Below are 16,260 nucleotides of genomic sequence, written 5' to 3'. Positions count from 1 at the left end.
TGAAGCCCGGATCTGAGTAACCTTACCCTTCTGTTGTGAACGCGTAGGGCCACCAACCCCTCGTGACAGAGAGGTATTAGAAATGAGTGAATGCTACCGATGACGCCCCTTTGGCTCCTCCTCATAGTGCCCAAGCCCCCAGCTTTACTGGTCGCATATTCCCAGGTTCTGCCAGCCTGTCTTTATTTTGGATCAGTACCCATCTGGTCTCAGATCACTTTCTGATATGCCAATCCTAATAATTTTTCCATTTGTTCCTTCAGAATAATTCTAAATCCGTGAATTCCAAATAAAAACAGTGACCAAACCCTGCCTGTATATGCTCGATTGACAGCTGGCTGGATGTTCCAGGCAGGCCCCTCGCGGGTGCCCCATGTGTAGCTTCTGGAAAAGAGACAGGATGCCCTGAACCTGGTGACAGGAGCCAGTGATCAGGCCCAGCCCACTGCCCGCATGTTCCAGGGGCTGCTCTGGACGGGGTGGCCTGCTCTCGAGGGATCTGCCCTGTGGCACACACACACTGCCCTCACCAACCGCCACATAGGAGACAGAAGCCCTCTAGCTGCGTGATGGTGTTGGCTGACAGATGTCTGCTGTGACGTTTGGGGCCATGTGTTGTCACCACGGGGTCGCATGGAGCCTGGTCCAGCCCTTCCCCTCAGTATCCTGTCCACAGTGGGTCACTGAGCCAGCCGCCTCAACAGCCTGCCTTCCTGGTAGGGGCCCAGCCACACTGCCGTGGAGATGATTCTGCAGACAGACCCCGGACAACCGCGGCCTAGAAATGAGGGGGATAATGTGTGTTGCCTTCATTGTCTCCTAATCAGACACCAGCTATGCAGTCTCCGTGTCCCAGGACACACAATGCACCCGATCGGCCTCCATCGTCTTGTGAATTCGCCCGTCCCCTGAGTGGATGCCCAGGCGACACCACAGTAGCTGCTGTGTCTGCAAAAATAAACCGGATTTTAGCTTCAGTAACAAAGCTGCTGAACAGAACTGGCCTGAACCGTGCAGTCTCAGCGTTCGTGACGTGCCTGGTTGTCCCGGGCGCCAGCGGGCCACCATGCAGGTGGCGGCTGCCATCCCCGGGCCGAGGTGCCCGCCACTTCCTCCGTCTCCCGGAACACGCCTCTCCTCGGCTCCGCCCCCTGCTGTAACGGGCTGCATGGTCCAGGCGACATGATGATTGGTGCACTTCAAGGAGGCCATCTCTTGCGCTTATTGGCTCTTCTAGCCGTCAATCAGTACTTTCTTCGCCTTTCATTGGCTAGGAGGTTCAGGCGGGCGGTTTGGCAGTTGCTTCAACATGGCGGACGGGGGCGTTGGGGGCGGTGGCGGTGCTGGGGCCGGTGGCGACGCTGGCGGCGCTGGGGGCGCTGGCGGCGCTGGCGGCGCTGGGAGAGGGGGCGGTGGCGGTTGGCAAGTGAGTGTGGGCGGCGTTGGGGCGGGCGGCCTCTCCCGGGGCGTGGCGGGGCTGGGCGGGCCGGAGGGTGTGTGCGAGGCCGGCCCCGCTCAGGCTTCGCCTCTCCCGCAGCCGCCGCGCTCCTGCGAGGCCTACCGCGCCGAGTGGAAGCTGTGCCGCAGCGCCCGGCACTTCCTGCACCACTACTACGTCCACGGCGAGCGGCCGACCTGCGAGCAGTGGCGGCGCGACCTGGCCCGCTGCCGGGAGTGGGAGAAGCACGGCAGCCTGGAGGCCCAGGTGCGCGGGGCCCGGCCATCCCTCACCCTCGACGTGAGCCTCCGGGAGCGGTGCGAGGGTGATCCTGCGGGATGGAGCGGAGACGGGGAGCCCCACAGGGCAGGCGGGGTGGTGGGCAGGCCTAGCAGCATGATTTGACTTACTTTTTTTTTGGTAAAGATTTGTTTTTATTGGAAGGTCAGATTTATAGAGAGAAGCACAGAGAGGAGGATCTTGTGTCTGCTGGTTCACTCCCCCAAGGGGCCGCAGCGGCCGGTGCTGCGCTGATCCGAAGCCGGGAGCCAGGAACCTCCTCCAGGTCTCCCACTCGGGTGCAGGGTCCCAAGGCTTTGTGCCGTCCTCGTTTGCTTTCCCAGGCTACAGGCAGGATGGGAAGCAGGGTGGCCACGACACTAATGGGTTCCCATATGGGATACCGGTGCATGCAAGGCAAGGACTTCAGCCACTAGACTCCTGCACTAGGCCCTGACTTACTTTTTTTAATTTCTTGAAAGGCGCTGCACAGAATGCTCTATGCGCAGGTTCATTCCCCAGATGCCCAGGGCTCAGCCAGGCCAAAGCCAGGAGTTTCATCCAGATCTCTCCCATGTAGGTACAGGTGCCGTCTTCCACTGCTTTCCCAGGTGCATCAGCAGGGAGGTGGATCATAGGAGGAGCAGCCGGGACGCGAACTAATACACATATGGGAAGCTGGCAATGCAAGCCATTGGTTTACCTGTACCAGGGCCCCCTGGCTGTGGAGAATACAACACCAAAGCAGCAGGAAAGAGGATGGGATGTAACTGCAAGTCAGACAGGAGGACTGGAAACAAAGAGGGGAGTAAGCTGGCAGCTTGTGTGGCAAGAGATTCAGAATGAGACTGATTGCGTGAGCATTTGAAAGAAAAATGGAAAGATTTCAAAATTTTTAAAAAAAGAGAGAGAGAGGCCAGTGTTAGCATCCCCTGTGGGCACTGGATCCAGGCCTGGCTGCTCCACTTCCCATCCCTTCCGGCTCCCTGCCTGTGGCCTGGGAAAGCAATTGAGGACGGCCCAAAACCTTGGGACCCTGCGCTCCACTTGGGAGATCTGGAAGAAGCTCCTGGCTCCTGGCTTTGGATCAGCTCAGCTCTGGGTGTTGTGGCCATCTGTGAAGTGAACCACCAAATGGAAGATCTCTCTGTCTCTCCTTTTCTCTGTAACTCTGACTTTAAATAAAAATGAATCTGAATAATAATAATAACAATGAGCAAAGCACACCAAGAAGCAATTCACTGGAGAAGGAAAGTAAATAGAGACAGGTACACAAGTTAGAAATGGCAGGGTGTGGATGAAAGGTTAGAGACCCCCGGTTCCTTGTGTAGTGTTGGGGGTGAGGGGCGAGATGTAGCATTCTGACCGGCCATATGTCAGTGCCATACCTTTTAACCCCTAAGTTTTCTCTCTAAAATTTCATCCTAAGGGACGTAAGTGTATCACACCACCCGATGAAGAGATCAAAATATTCCACATGTCACTCTTTGCGATAGTGCGGAAGGTGACCTAAATTTCACCAACAGGCATGTGGCCAGATCATGTTTTCCACACAAGCAGGGTACAGTCTAATCACTTTTTAAAAACAAAAACAATTTGAGTAAGAACAGACAGGCAGACAGATTGCATTGCTAGGAATTGTCTAGCTCCTGACTCCTGGCTACTGCACCCCGTCTCAGCACCCTTCCCTGTGTCTGTGTTTGGGGATACTTGCTAAAAGGAGCTGGTGAGTTGCACAGTCACACGTCTGTAGTCAGGACACCTCCTGCTTTTGCTTCATCTGCCTCCCTTGCCACCATGCTTCTCTGTAGTACCCCTAGCCTCAGCCCAGCAGGTGAGCCTGCCCTAACCTGCCCCAGGTTCACCAAGGGCAGCTGCAGCCCCTGAGTCCCGAGACCCACAAAACGTATTTCCAGATCCCTCAGATTATAGTGGCAACAGCCTGTGAGAAAGAACCCTCCCGGTCCACATGTGTTAACATGGAACCGCTCGCCAGGCTACTTTAGCTGCAAGTGGCTAGCTGAGATGTGGAGTTGTGCAGACCACTCCGTCCCCAGCGCGTCCATCAGCGCCCAGTAAGGTGTTGATGCACAAGGGTGGTCTGGGAGCCATGGGGGGTGCTGGGGACCTTGGGGGCATGCGAGGGGAAATGACCCAGCTCCTTCTTGCACAGCAATCCCTCTGTGAGAGCGAGCGGGCTCGGATGCAGGCTGCGTGGAGACAGGTGTTGGTGTGGACTCCGAGGCAGAACCCTCCTGCAGACTGGCACCTCCCCCTGCCACAGGAGAAGGACAAGTGACAAGCACACCTCTACCCTTGGCCTGTGTAGCAGTGTCTGATTTCGTTCAAGTGACACTGTCACACAGCTCTAAGGACTGTAACCAGACCAGGGGTCCTGCTGGCTCCCTCCTGGCCCAGAACAAAGAGCAGAACCCCAGCAGCCTGACATACCCCCTCTTCTATACCTCAGGGCTTCCACCACCATAATGCTTTGAAGATCAAGTGCACCCACCCCATGGCTGCTAAGACTTCAAGCACTTTGGCAGGATCCTGCCCAACCCCCTCAGGGATAACACCCCAGAAATGGCAATCTTTAAGGCTAGCAGTCTCAGGCAAACTTGACCGGGAGCCCAGACCCATATGGGCCCTGAAGCCACCATACACCAGCCTTGGTGACTCCTGTGTGTGGCCACAAAACATGGCACTCCCTTCTGCTCAGCTCTGGTTGCTGGTGCACTGGCCCCCTCTACCCAGCACACTTAACCCCAGGCACCAGGGCAGACTGTGGACACTAGGTGAGGTCGGGTGCAGGGACTTGGAGGAGAGGCGGGTACTCCCTAAACCCCATCTCAGTTATCTGCACATACTAGGTGGGCTGACTGTGCCAAACCAGGAGTTGCCGAGACAGCTCAGACTAGGGAGTGGGAGGGTCAGGCCACACCCCCAGAACGGGACATGATGGTCACATGAATGCCCTCATTCAAGACACCTCTTTACCAGTCCAGACACATGGGTCTCCCTGTGCCCCTCCCTATGTTCATGACTGTGAACCAGAAAAAAAAAAAAAACAACTTGAAAATCCCAAGCCATTTCTCATAAAGCTAGTGTCCAGTTGGACACTCCATAACTTACCTGTGGGCAGTGCTTTCCTATTGTTTTGCTTTAAATAAAAGTTATGTTTCTGTTATGCTTGTACTTGCTTCCTAGTTGTTTTTTTTTGTTGTTTTTTGGTTTTGTTTTGTACGAAGCTGTGAAAAAAAAAACACTGAGCTTCACTGGTAACACTGGATTTTAAGAAATATGCTGGGCATGGCATGGTAACCTAGCAGCTAAAGTCCTCATCTTGCAAGTGCTAGAATCCCATATGGGTGCCGGTTCATATCCTGGCTGCTCTACTTCCCATCCAGCTTCCTGTTTGTGACCTGGGAAAGCAGTAGAGGACAGCCCAAAGTTTTGGGACCCTGCATCTGCGTGGGAGACCGGAAAGAAACTCCTGGCTCCTGGCTTTGGATCAGTTCAGCTCTGGCCATTTGTGGAGTGAACCAGCAGATGAAACATCTTTCTATCTCATTCTCTCCATAAACCTGATCTACCTTTCCACTAAACATAAATCTTAAAAAAAAAAAAAAGATTTCATTTCCAATATGAAAAGAGATCTCCAGGAGAAAAGCACCTTCGTATCATATATTATTGTTTCTTTTACATCATTCTAGTAGTATCTACTCCACTCCAACTTTAGGCAACTGCTTAGGTTTTATTGAACTCTCTCCTCTCTGCATATCTGACTTTGCCATAAAAATAAATAAATCTTTAAAAAAAAAATTTTTGCCTTCCATGCCAGCATCTGCCAGCTGATGCTGCAGCAAAGCCCAACTCACCCACACCCACTCTGACTTACACATATACCAGAAGGCACAGTCAGGCTTTCCCCTGATCCAGCTCACATACAGGCCATCAGCTGTTGTGGCCCTGCCCGACCTGGTCTGTCCCCATCCCAGCTCTCATGCTCTCCAGTGGAAGTAAGTGGCTCAGTACGGGGACCCTTGTAGCCCCCCACTGGGTCCACCCCACCATCTCCCAAATTTCACATGTGCTCGTTGGGTGCTGTGGCCCAGTCTGCAACAGCCTGCCTCACCTCAGCATTTGCCAGTGGGTGCTGTAGCCTGGCCGGGCAGGCCCGGCCCACCCCCATTTCCAGTTCACACTGGTGGGGGCAACTGCCTATCCCAGCCCCGCCAGTCCCCACTCCTGGCTCTAATGTGGACTTTCTGATATTGCATCCCAAACCGGCCTAACCCACACTCCATTCTGGCTCTTGGATTTGCCAGCGGGTGATGTGAACTGGGTCAGCCTGGCTTGCCCTTTATCTGTGCCAAATATATACTGGTGGGTACTGTATTTTGGCCTGGTTTGGACTGCTCCCCATCTTGGTTCTTGCATTCACCTGCAGGGAGTGTGTCCTGACACAGGAGTTATCCAAGCTTCTCCATCAGGATCCCTCCCAATGCCAGATCTCACGCACACTGGTGGATCCATGGGCCAGCCCCACTTAGTCCACCTCCTGTCCCACAGGAACAGTGACCTGTCCTGACCAGCCCTCACCCATTCTGGTTCTTGTTGGGTGCTACAGCCCAGCCAAGACTGGTCCGCACCGAGACACAGCTCATAGATGGCTCAGCAGGGGCAGACATTTAGCCTTGCCTGTCCTACACTCACCCTGGTTCTCATGAGCACCAGTGGGTGCTGGAATCTAGCCCAGTTCGGTGCATCCCAGACCCAGCCCACACCCATGCCGAGGGATCCTGCAGCCATATCAAGACCAGACCTCAGCCCCGACTCTGGCCCTCATGCTCACCAATGGGAATCACACCCCAGCCAGGGCGTACCCTTAGTTCCCCAACCAAGCCTGTTCCCATCCACAGTTCTCGCACATGCCATGGATTGCTCTGATCTGGCCTGGCATAGTCGCTCATTTGTCTTAGCCTTTGCCTTCAGATGCTGCAGCCTCACCTGTCCTAGCCAGTCCCCCAGTCCCAACTCTCACTGGCGGGTACTGCAACCTGGCCCTGCTCAGTCTGCTCCCATCCTGGCTCATGTAAACCAGTAGGTGTGATACCATAGCCTGGCATTACCTGCACTCCAGCCTGCTTTCTGCACTCACCAGTAGGCTAAGGTTTGTTCAGCCCTGCCTGGTCAGCCCCCTTACAAAACCAACTCACACACTTGCCAACAGATGGGGCTATCTTGCCCAGCTTGCTCAACCACTAGATCTGGACCATGTGCTCAGCTGTGGGAGCTACGACCCCATGTGGGAGTTTCCCAAGTTCCCCTACTCGGCTCACTCCCAGATCTAAGTCTCACATGTGCCAGCAGGTGCTAGGCCCTTGCCTGGCATACCCTGTCCCTCCATCTTGGCCTTTGAGCTGGTGGATACTGCAGGATACCACCCCACACCTCTTTTAGGATGCACGTGCAGGTGCTGCAGCTTGGACCTGCCCAGCCTATTCTCAGTCCCATCACCTGTGAGTGTTGGCAGGTTCCGTGTTCACACCTAGCTCAGCCCATCACCACCCCAACCCTTGAACTAATCAGTGGAATTTGGATTTCCACAGGGTTAAGCCCACTTGTCCCCTGTGGAATTTACCCCCAGACCTGATTCTCTCGTGTGCTGGTTAGTGTCACGGCCCCACCTAATGTGACCTGTCCCCTGTTCCTCACCTTGAACGCACTGGATGTCACATGGGTACTGGTTCTAATCCCGGAGGCCCTGCTTCCCATCCAGCTCCCTGCTTGTGACCTGGGAAAGCAGTCAAGGACATCCCAAAGCCTTGGAACCCTGCACTCGCATGAGAGACCTGGAAGAGTAAGCTCCGGGCACCTGGCTTCAGATTGGTGGAACATCAGCCATTGCGGCCCCTTGGGGAGTGAATCATCACATGTCAGATCTTCCTGTCTCTTGTCTTGTTTATCTGTATTTGCAATAAAAATAAATCTTTTTTAAAAAAGAATATACCTTTTCCAAACCTGCCCTACAAATGATACTTAAAGATGGTCTCTTCACAGAGAAGAGGAATAGCATCCATCAAAACCAAAGGTAAATGCAAAAAACACCCCAGTAAAATAACAACAGAAAACCAAACCAGTTAACAAGCCATTGCTAAAATTACCACCCATAGTATTTTGGGATCAAATTGCCACCCATTCATATAACCCTGAATATAAAGGGTGTAAACTCATCAATCAAACATCATAGATTTGTAGATTGGATTAAAAACACAAAACCCACCCATTTGCTGCCTACAAGAGACATCTCACCAAAAAGACAGTGGAAACTGCATCTCATGGATTTTGATTTTTTTTTAGCTTTATCTCTTTGAAACACTTTATTAAATTCTTCACTGACTCATAGATCATACAGTAACAATTTCTTCAAGAAGATTTTTGACTTTTTCATTTCTTCAGTGACACACTAGTCATTCGGTAGCATGTTATTTAACTTCATGGTAGTTTTAATTTCTTTTTTTCTTCCTGTTGATTTTGTTTTGTGGCTTTTCATTTAAGGAGATGCACAGTAACTATGTAATAGAGATTATCATATCCAGTAGCATGTTATTTAAATTCATGGCGTTGTAAATTTCTATTTTTCTTCTTGTTGATCTTATATTGTGACTTTTCATTCAAGGGGATGTATAGTAACTGTGTAATGGAGACTATCATATCCAGATGTGAGGATACAGTGCAGTATGCATCTGTTTCCATATCAAAGATGGACTTCCACTGAAACTGTTTACTATATCTTAACAATAGGATGCTGGACTCCCTGCCATTGTCCATGGCCACAAGGATGGACATATGATTGTTTATGAAGAACTATACTATAAGAATAGCATAGGGGAATTCAGTGGGTGAGGGATTGGATTTAGGAGAAGGTAAGGGAAATCTCAATGGTGCAGCACTAGCCATTGCAGTCACTTGGGGAGTGAATCATTGGACCGAAGATTTTGCTGTCTGTCTCTCTGTCTCTCCTCCTCTCTGTATATCTGAGTTTGTAATAAGAATAAATAAATCCTTAAAAAAATCTGCCTTTCCAATAAAAATAGAGCCCGGTACAATGGCCTAACAGCTAAAGTCCTCAGCCTTGCTTCCCATTCAGCTCTCTTCTTTTGGCCTGGGAAAGCAGTCAAAGACAGCACAAAGCCTTGGGACCCTGCACCCATGTGGGAAACTTGGAAGAGGTTCCTGGTTCCTAGCTTCTGATCGGCACAGCACTGACCCTTGCGCTCACTTGGGGAGTGAATCATTGGACAGAAGATCTTCCTCTCTCTCTCCTCCTATCTGTATATCTGACTTTGCAATAAAAAATAAAAAGAACAAGTCATCAGGGTAACTCTATGGCAGTGCTTACTAAGAGATCAGGTCACAGAATAAGGGAGGGTGTGAGACCACATGGAGCTGGCCACCTGCTGGTCACGGGGAGGGTGTGAAGATGCAGGAAGGGGGCCCCTTGATGGTCATGGAGAGGGTGTGAGGATGCAGGGAGTTGGCCCCTTAATGGTCATGGAGAGGCCATATATGGAAATGGGTGTGGTGCCTCCACAGGCTGATCCTTCATTTTACAGCAGCAGTTTTACAACGTGCAGGTTCAGGCCCCACTTCCAATCCAGCTCTCTGCTTATCACCTGTGTATGCAGTGGAGGATGCTCAAAGTTCTTGGGACTCTACAGGCATGTGGGAGACCCAAAAGCAGCTCCTGGCTTCAGATTAGCTCAGCTTTGGCATTGGTAGTCATTCGGGGAGTGAACTAGCATGATGAAGACCTCTCTATCTCTCCTTCTCTCTGTAAATTCTGACTGTCAAATAAAAACAAATAAGACATCCTGAAAAAAAAAAAGGGAAGACATTTCCCAATTTCTTGACCTTAAGAGCTGCAGCCCATGCTGAGAACATGCTGACCTGGGCTCCGCAAGCAGTAATAATTCGTTGTGAAGTCCCAGTGGACTCAGGTCCGCTGCTCACCCAAGCAGTCAGTAAAGAGACCAGGTGCCTGCACCACCCGTTTCAGAAACTGCTGCATCCCTGGCTTCTAACCCAAAGGCAGCTCCTCGGGACTCCAGCTCCCAATCTGTGCACCCTCCACCATCCCTCCTGAAGGCCTCCTGTCTGTGCACCCTCCACCTCACCTCCTCTGGCCTCCTGTCTGTGCACCCTCCACTCCACCTCCTCTGGCCCCGCTGGAGGTGCCTTTCAGCTCATACTGGAATCTTTCTTTAGTCCCATTGGGGTGCAGTCACTGACATCTTTGCTTTTCTCTTCCAGGAACCCTCCAGAGGTCCAGCAGAGTGGCCCACCCCATTCACCCTCAGGTGAATTAAGTTTGATCCCAACACAAGACAAGCAGATATACCGGACTGAACTTTTATTCATCAGCAGCGCATAATTCTATGGAGAACTTGAATCAGATTGTCCTGACCCCATGGAGTGGGGCGTGTCGAGCTGCCTGCAGCTCTATCTCTTGAACTCTACTTGTGTGTACACCTTGGTGATGTCATTGTACCTGCCCTCAGGGGGCTGGTAGCCGGGGACTGGTGGTGTGTAGTGGGGTCCTTCTTTCTCAAAGGGAAACAGGCTGGGGTCCCGCTTGATGGCCTCACTGTAGAGCTCCGGGGACTCAAGCTGCAGCTCCCGCAGGGCTTCCTGCTGGGCCTGGCACATGGCCTTGATGGCGTCCCTTTCCAGCGCGTGTTCCTGCTGCTTGTACTGGGACCATCTCTTCAGAAGCAGGGCTCTGCGCTCACTCTCCTCATAGGACAGCTCCACCTCCGGCCTCTGTCTGCAAGCAAAGCAGGAGGGGATGGACTGGGGTGGGTGGGGTGTCTGCCAGGTGCAAGTGGCATTCGGGGACGAAAAAAGTAGGAGGCCTAGACACATGTGGGAATGGAATGTTAAATGTGGCAGTGGCTGCAGCCTGGGCTGGGGGTCCTGCTCTCCCCTAGGTGAGGAGACAATGCCCCAAGAAACCAGCGGAGCTTCCCTCTGCCATCGCAAGGGTTCTGGAACTCCGGTCCTAAATTCTAGAGAGTCGAGGGCCTCTGCCTGCCCTGCAGTGCCCCACTGGAAGGCAAGGTGCCACTCGACAAAGTGCGCACATGCAGCAATACCCTGGCAAAACAGGGGCCTAGAGTTCCTGACCAGCGGCCCGCAGACCCAAAGCCAAGGCATCAGTCTCATGCCACTGGGGACCCTGATAGCAGTGCTACCCCCAAATCTCTCAATCATCTGGCCTGGACTTGTCAATTCAAGAGTATCCAGGACATCCCCAAAGAAGCCAGAATCAAGGGAAGAGATGCTGGGAGCGGGGCGGGCTTACCAGTTCACAATGACACCCGAAGGGCCTCAGACCCTACCTCGCCTTATCCAACAGCTTCACGGGCGTGATGAAGTCCTCGATGGGAATGAGCTCCTGGGTGGCCTTCTCCAGCTTCCGGATTCTCTTTTTCAAGCGGTCCTTTGCAGCCTGGTCTTTTTTAGGGTCGACCTTCTTCTTCTTCCGCAGAGGTTCTGCTCTGTCATGTGAGAAGCCAACGTCAGGGGGCGCTGTGGTGGTATAGTGAGTAAAGCTACCTGTGGTGCTGGCATTTCACGCGGACGCTGGTTTGAGTCCTGGCTGCTCCACTTCTGATCCAGCTCTCTGCTAATGTGCTTGGAAAAGCAGCAGATAGCCCAAGGTCTTGGGGCCCCTGCACCCACTTGGGAGACTCAGAAGGAGCTCCTGGCTCTTAGCTTCAGCTGTTGTAACCAACTGGGGAATGAACCAGCAGATAAGGATCCTTTTTTTCTGTGTCTTTCAAAGAAATAAATCTTTTTTAAAGAAAAGGAAACTCCTAACCTAATGTTCTAGAAGCTTATCATTCACATTTTATTACTCCCCAAGTGGCTGCAACAGTCAGAGCTGAGCCGATGGAAAGCCAGGAGCTTCTTCCAGATCTCCACATAGGGTCCCAAGGTTTTGGGCCGTCCACCACTGCTTTCCCAGACCACAAGCAGGGAGCTCGATGGGAAGTGGAGCAGCTGTCACCCACATTGGATGTCCCTGCTCACAGGCTGAGGGTTAGCCAGTTGAGCATTGTGCCAGTTCCACTTTGGGTAATTTCTTAACACTGGCAAGAGTCCGAGTTACTCTTAGGAACACATCCTTGTACTTTATGATGAAGAATCGAATGTTCCAGCCTGCTTTCCCAGGCGCAGTGGCAGGGAGCTGGACAGACATCAGCCTAGACTGGAAACCACACTGAGGATGGCAGGGTAGCAGTGCACCTGCCCTGCGAGCCATGCCCTTTCAAACGCAGAAGATCGCTCCCACACACATTGGGGTTGAAGCTACTCTCAGGTTTCATTTTAAACACAGCAACGCAGAGTAGAAAGAATGTACAAAAATCCGCCAGGCGTCCACCCGAGTCGGGCAGCGAGAAACACCGCGCAGGCTGTCGCCTTTGCACACGGACGGACGGCCTTGCTGCATCGTCGCTCCACACGCACCCGTGCAGACCGCACTCTCCCAGGAAGAGTTTTACCTCATGGGAACGAGCTCCCAGAAAGCAAACAACGAAGCCCGCTGGTGAGCTTCTCGAAGCTGGGTCCGCCACACTCCCAGCGGCCTGAAAAAGACAAAAAGTGTCTGCAGAAATGCCCGACCCCTACAGGCAATAGACAGAATCCACAGCGCCTGCGAGCCCAGGTCAGGCGTGAAGGCTGACAGCAGGATCAACCGGAAGGAGGGGACGTCTCACGGCAGCCCCGCTGTCGCCACAGGCGTGCGGACTAGCCAGGGTTTTCATCCACCAGAGCCGCCTCATCACCCCCCCGCCCAGAGGCCCACGGAAGGAGCGGCCGGAACAAGAACACGAACCCCGACCCCTTCACAAACGCCCCCGGGGCACCCCGAGGCTCGGCGGGCATCAGCGCTCACCCGATCTGCGGGCACAGGGCCCGCGCGCCCGCACGCAGCACGGAAGCCGCCATGCCCCTGCTGCCGCCCACCGGCCGCTTCCGGGCGCGCGCCTCTCGGCGGTCCGGCCTCGCGGTGCCACAGCCAGGAGTCCGGCCAGCTCGTTGCCTCGCATTCCCGCGTTCCGGCTGCAGAGGTGGGGCGAGGGATGTGGTCAGGCTCCGCCCCCTCCCGACGCAGCCCCGCCCCCCGACGTCCGCACGTTCGGGGCGCCTCTCGCCGCGCGGGGCGCGTGCTCTTCCGCCTCCGCCCCGTGCGAGCGCCGTTGCGCGTGATCGCGCTCTCACCCCGGCGCGGCAACCTCAGTGGCTGCGAGGGCATGGCCTGCGCCCCTCGGCGCCCGAGTGTCCACGTGTATGAACTCGGCCCCACCTGGCAATAAACGCGTCCGCCCGCCTCCCGCCGCGTCACCCTCCCGGGGGCTCGGCTCGTGCCTCGCCAGCACTCGGGCCAAGGGGTTGGTGGCTGCCTCGCTGGGCCTGGAGCTGCTTAGCGGCCCGCCTGGGCGCCCCGACGAATGACCAAAGTTAGTTAAATCATACGAAGTGGGACTCGGAGCCCGTCCCTCCCCCGCCCCGCCACGTGCAGCCGCCGTCGTCGTCCCTGCGCGGCGACTCCCCTTGGCCCTCCGAGCAGCCCCGGGCGGCCACGGCCGCGTGGGGCGCGGTTTCCCGCCGAGGCGATTTGGCAGGTGCGCGCCGTGACTTCCGGCGTTGCCCGGGAGCCGCCGCAGGAGGAGCGGCGCAGGGGATGCGGCTGTGGTGGCGGCGGCGGCGGCCGAGCGCGGGGGGCGCCTGTGGCGGCGGCGGGGGGCGCAGGCCGGCGATGGCGCGGCGGCGCTGAGGGCGTGGGGCGGGCGGCGGCCGGAGGGCGGGCGGCGCGGGAGGAAGCGGCGGCGGCGGCCCCATGGCCCGGGCGCGCTGAGGGACGCGGCTCTTGCCACAGCCCGGCGGCGGCGGCGACGACGGCGGCCGAACAATGAAGCTCCTGAAGCCGACCTGGGTCAACCACAATGGTGAGAGTGCGCGCGGGGGTCGCAGGAGTCCGAGGCCGGAGTCGGCGCGGGGGGCGCGGGGGACCCGGGGTCAGGTCCGGGGCGGCGCGCGCAGGCCCCTTGCCCGGCTGGCTGCTCCCGGTGCCCGGGGGAGCCGGAGCAGGAGGAGCCGGCGGGAGCGGACTTTGTCCTGCGTCCCGGCGATCCGGGGGCACGTGCTCCGAGCCGCCCTGGATGCACTCCCCCAGGCCCGGGCGCCGAGCCCCTGAGCAGGCCTGGCACGTCCCGCGGAGCCGGCCAGGGATGACAGTGCCCTCAGCCGGATTGGGGAACCGGGGCTGGGCTTGCAGCACGGGGAGAGCTCGCAGGGTGGCCGGGGTTGGGGCGGTCGGGGCGCGCAGGTGTGTGTGTGTGTTCCCGGGGAGCCGGGGTGGCCGCGGCGCCCCAAGCCCGGCGCGGAGGGAGGAGCGCGCGTGCACCCGGGGTGGGACTGGGCTCTGCTACAAAGAGGCCAGCGGCGGGCATGGTTGACAACTCCTGCCGGAGTTGGTGTTTGCTCTCGCCTACCCCCACCCCATCCGCTGACAGCGCTCAATGCGTCCCCCCCACCCCCACCCCAAGGGGACTGTGGCCCCGATTCGCAGCCTGATGATGCTCCCGTCTTGCGGCTTGCAGTGTGATCAAGCAGATGTGATGTAGCTACTTTTGCCTTTTTCATCCCTGCAAGTTTTTTATTTTTTCCCCGTTTTGAACCTGCCCTCTGTGGGTGCAGCCGAATAGAACTGTGCACGTGTTATCTCCCCGGCCTTCTGTCTGTGTGTGTCAGGGCCCCACTGCTTTGTGAGGTGGTCTTGTGTCGGAGCCATTGCTGCCCGGTTACCTCGGGTGGGTGTTCCGCGTCCCTGGCCCCCTGCTCTGCCTCCCGTGGAAGCTCAGGGAGTACCCCGTGTGCCCCACGCTGAGTCGGCGGCGGCCCACCAGCGCCTGCCTCACCCTGGGTATGTGACAAGTGTTGGCTAAAAACGGATGGAAGTTGGGGCTTCCAGAATTTAGACAGTCTTTTCCGGGCTCACTGTGCAAGAGAGCGGGGACGCTGAGCTTCTGTTTGGTTTCTCGTGGTGATCTCCAGGAGCACTTGTTGGTAGCAGGGTGCAGGTCTTTCCCCTGGAGAACTGAGTGCAGGTTGCCTTTGTGGTCAGGAAATGTTTCATTATCACCTGGTTTGCTTTCTAAGTGAAACGTCTGAGCGAATTCCTATTTTTTTGTTTGTGTTTTGTCTGAATCAGTTTGTATAACCTACCTTTCCTCTCCCAAATGCCCACAGCAGACGGATGTGGCAGGGGCCAAAACAGGGGGGCTGGAGACTCAGTCCAGGCCAGCCGCGTGGGGAGCAGGACCCAACACCTCCAGCTGTCACCACTGCCTCCTCACGGGGCCTGCCATGGCCGGGTGCAGGCATCGGGCGCTCAGAGCAGGCCCCCTGTCGCAGGCCACGGGTGTCTTGGCTGGTGTCTTCATCATATGAACGGATTCCTGCTTTCTTTGCCCTAGTGTCCACCCTGGTCTGGTGGAGTCTTCAAGGGCATTGACAAATCACTGACCACTGTCCTGGCAGAAGTGTCGCCGGCTGAGCAGCCCTTGGCAGACAGTAGGGGTTAATGGAGGATGCTGGGAGCTAAGGCCGCGGGGCCAGAAGCCTGCGTGGTGGACAGTGGCCAGTGAAACTTGTCTCAGTTTGGATGAAGTACTTAAGAGAGTGCATCTTTGCACTCCTGCTTCCTCAGCCTTTCCATCTCCCACCTTGCCTGAGCAGGAGTGGAAACCTTAGCTTTTTTTCCCCCGGGAGTCGGCAGACAGGCTGTCATGGCAGCAACAGTGGTGATGGCTGAGAGCAGAGGGAGAAATGTGTGTTAGAGTATATGCCTATCCAGGTCTTCATGTTTCTGGATATCTCAGCCCTTTGTGCGTTTGGGGCCGTGTGGTTGATCTCGGGACTGCCGTGTGTGCTGCCGGGTGTCGGGCAGTGTTCCTCACTTTCCCTGGTAGAAACCGCAACCACCTAGATGTAGCCATCAGATATCTGCAGGGGCCAGCCTTGGGGTGCAGGGGTTAGATCACCTGTTGCAATGCTGGCATCCCTTATCAGAGTCTGGAATGCTCTGCTTTCAGTCTAGCGCTTTGCTAATGCAACTGGGCAAGCAGCTGTAACCATTTGGAGAGTGAACCAGCATATAGGAGGTCTCTTGATCACTCTCAGCCCCTCTCTGTCTCTTGTCCAGTCTTACAAGTAAAGACATTCTGAGGTTGATGCCGTAGTTTACCATGCTGGCCCACTGCCTGCTGGGCTGATATCCCACGTGGACACGAATTCCAGTTCTGGCTGATCCAATTTCAGTTCAGCTCTCTGCTGATAGCCTTGGAAAGCAGCAGAGGATGGCTCATGAGCTTGTCTGCGTGCAGGACACCCAGCGGTGGTTCCTGGCTCCTGGCTTTGAATAGACTCAACCCCAGTTGTTGTGGCCATTTAGGGAGTGAAGTAGCAGA

General features: G+C 55.5%; 3 protein-coding genes across 3 annotated transcripts in view; 2 read left to right on the top strand and 1 right to left on the bottom strand.

Moving 5' to 3' along the window:
- The first annotated feature begins 1,309 nt into the window (after nucleotides 1-1,309).
- Nucleotides 1,310-4,904, top strand: CUNH22orf39 (chromosome unknown C22orf39 homolog). The gene is made up of 2 exons (XM_041003571.1): nucleotides 1,310-1,738; nucleotides 3,891-4,904. The coding sequence occupies exons 1-2, from the start codon at nucleotides 1,310-1,312 to the stop codon at nucleotides 4,014-4,016; spliced, it is 555 nt and encodes a 184-aa protein (XP_040859505.1). The 3' UTR covers nucleotides 4,017-4,904.
- Nucleotides 4,905-10,118: 5,214 nt separating this feature from the next.
- On the bottom strand, nucleotides 10,119-12,834 carry MRPL40 (mitochondrial ribosomal protein L40). Its single transcript, XM_041003443.1, has 4 exons — nucleotides 12,684-12,834; nucleotides 12,289-12,372; nucleotides 11,122-11,280; nucleotides 10,119-10,547 (listed from the first exon to the last, which is right to left on the bottom strand). Exons 1-4 carry the CDS (start codon nucleotides 12,734-12,736, stop codon nucleotides 10,223-10,225), a joined length of 621 nt encoding a protein of 206 aa, XP_040859377.1. The 5' UTR covers nucleotides 12,737-12,834; the 3' UTR covers nucleotides 10,119-10,222.
- Nucleotides 12,835-13,055: 221 nt separating this feature from the next.
- Nucleotides 13,056-16,260, top strand: part of LOC121171751 (protein HIRA) — a 71,485-nt gene continuing 68,280 nt past the window's right edge. Inside the window, exon 1 of the mRNA XM_041003441.1 lies at nucleotides 13,056-13,737. Within this exon, the coding sequence (XP_040859375.1) occupies nucleotides 13,701-13,737 (37 nt within the window). The 5' untranslated portion in view covers nucleotides 13,056-13,700. The remainder of the gene's footprint in view (nucleotides 13,738-16,260) is intronic.

Source organism: Ochotona curzoniae, unplaced genomic scaffold (assembly GCF_017591425.1).
Source record: "Ochotona curzoniae isolate NIBS_2020 unplaced genomic scaffold, NIBS_Ocur_1.0 scaffold_274, whole genome shotgun sequence".
Classification (NCBI taxonomy): Eukaryota; Metazoa; Chordata; class Mammalia; order Lagomorpha; family Ochotonidae; genus Ochotona; species Ochotona curzoniae.
This window is presented reverse-complemented; position numbering and strand designations above follow the sequence as displayed.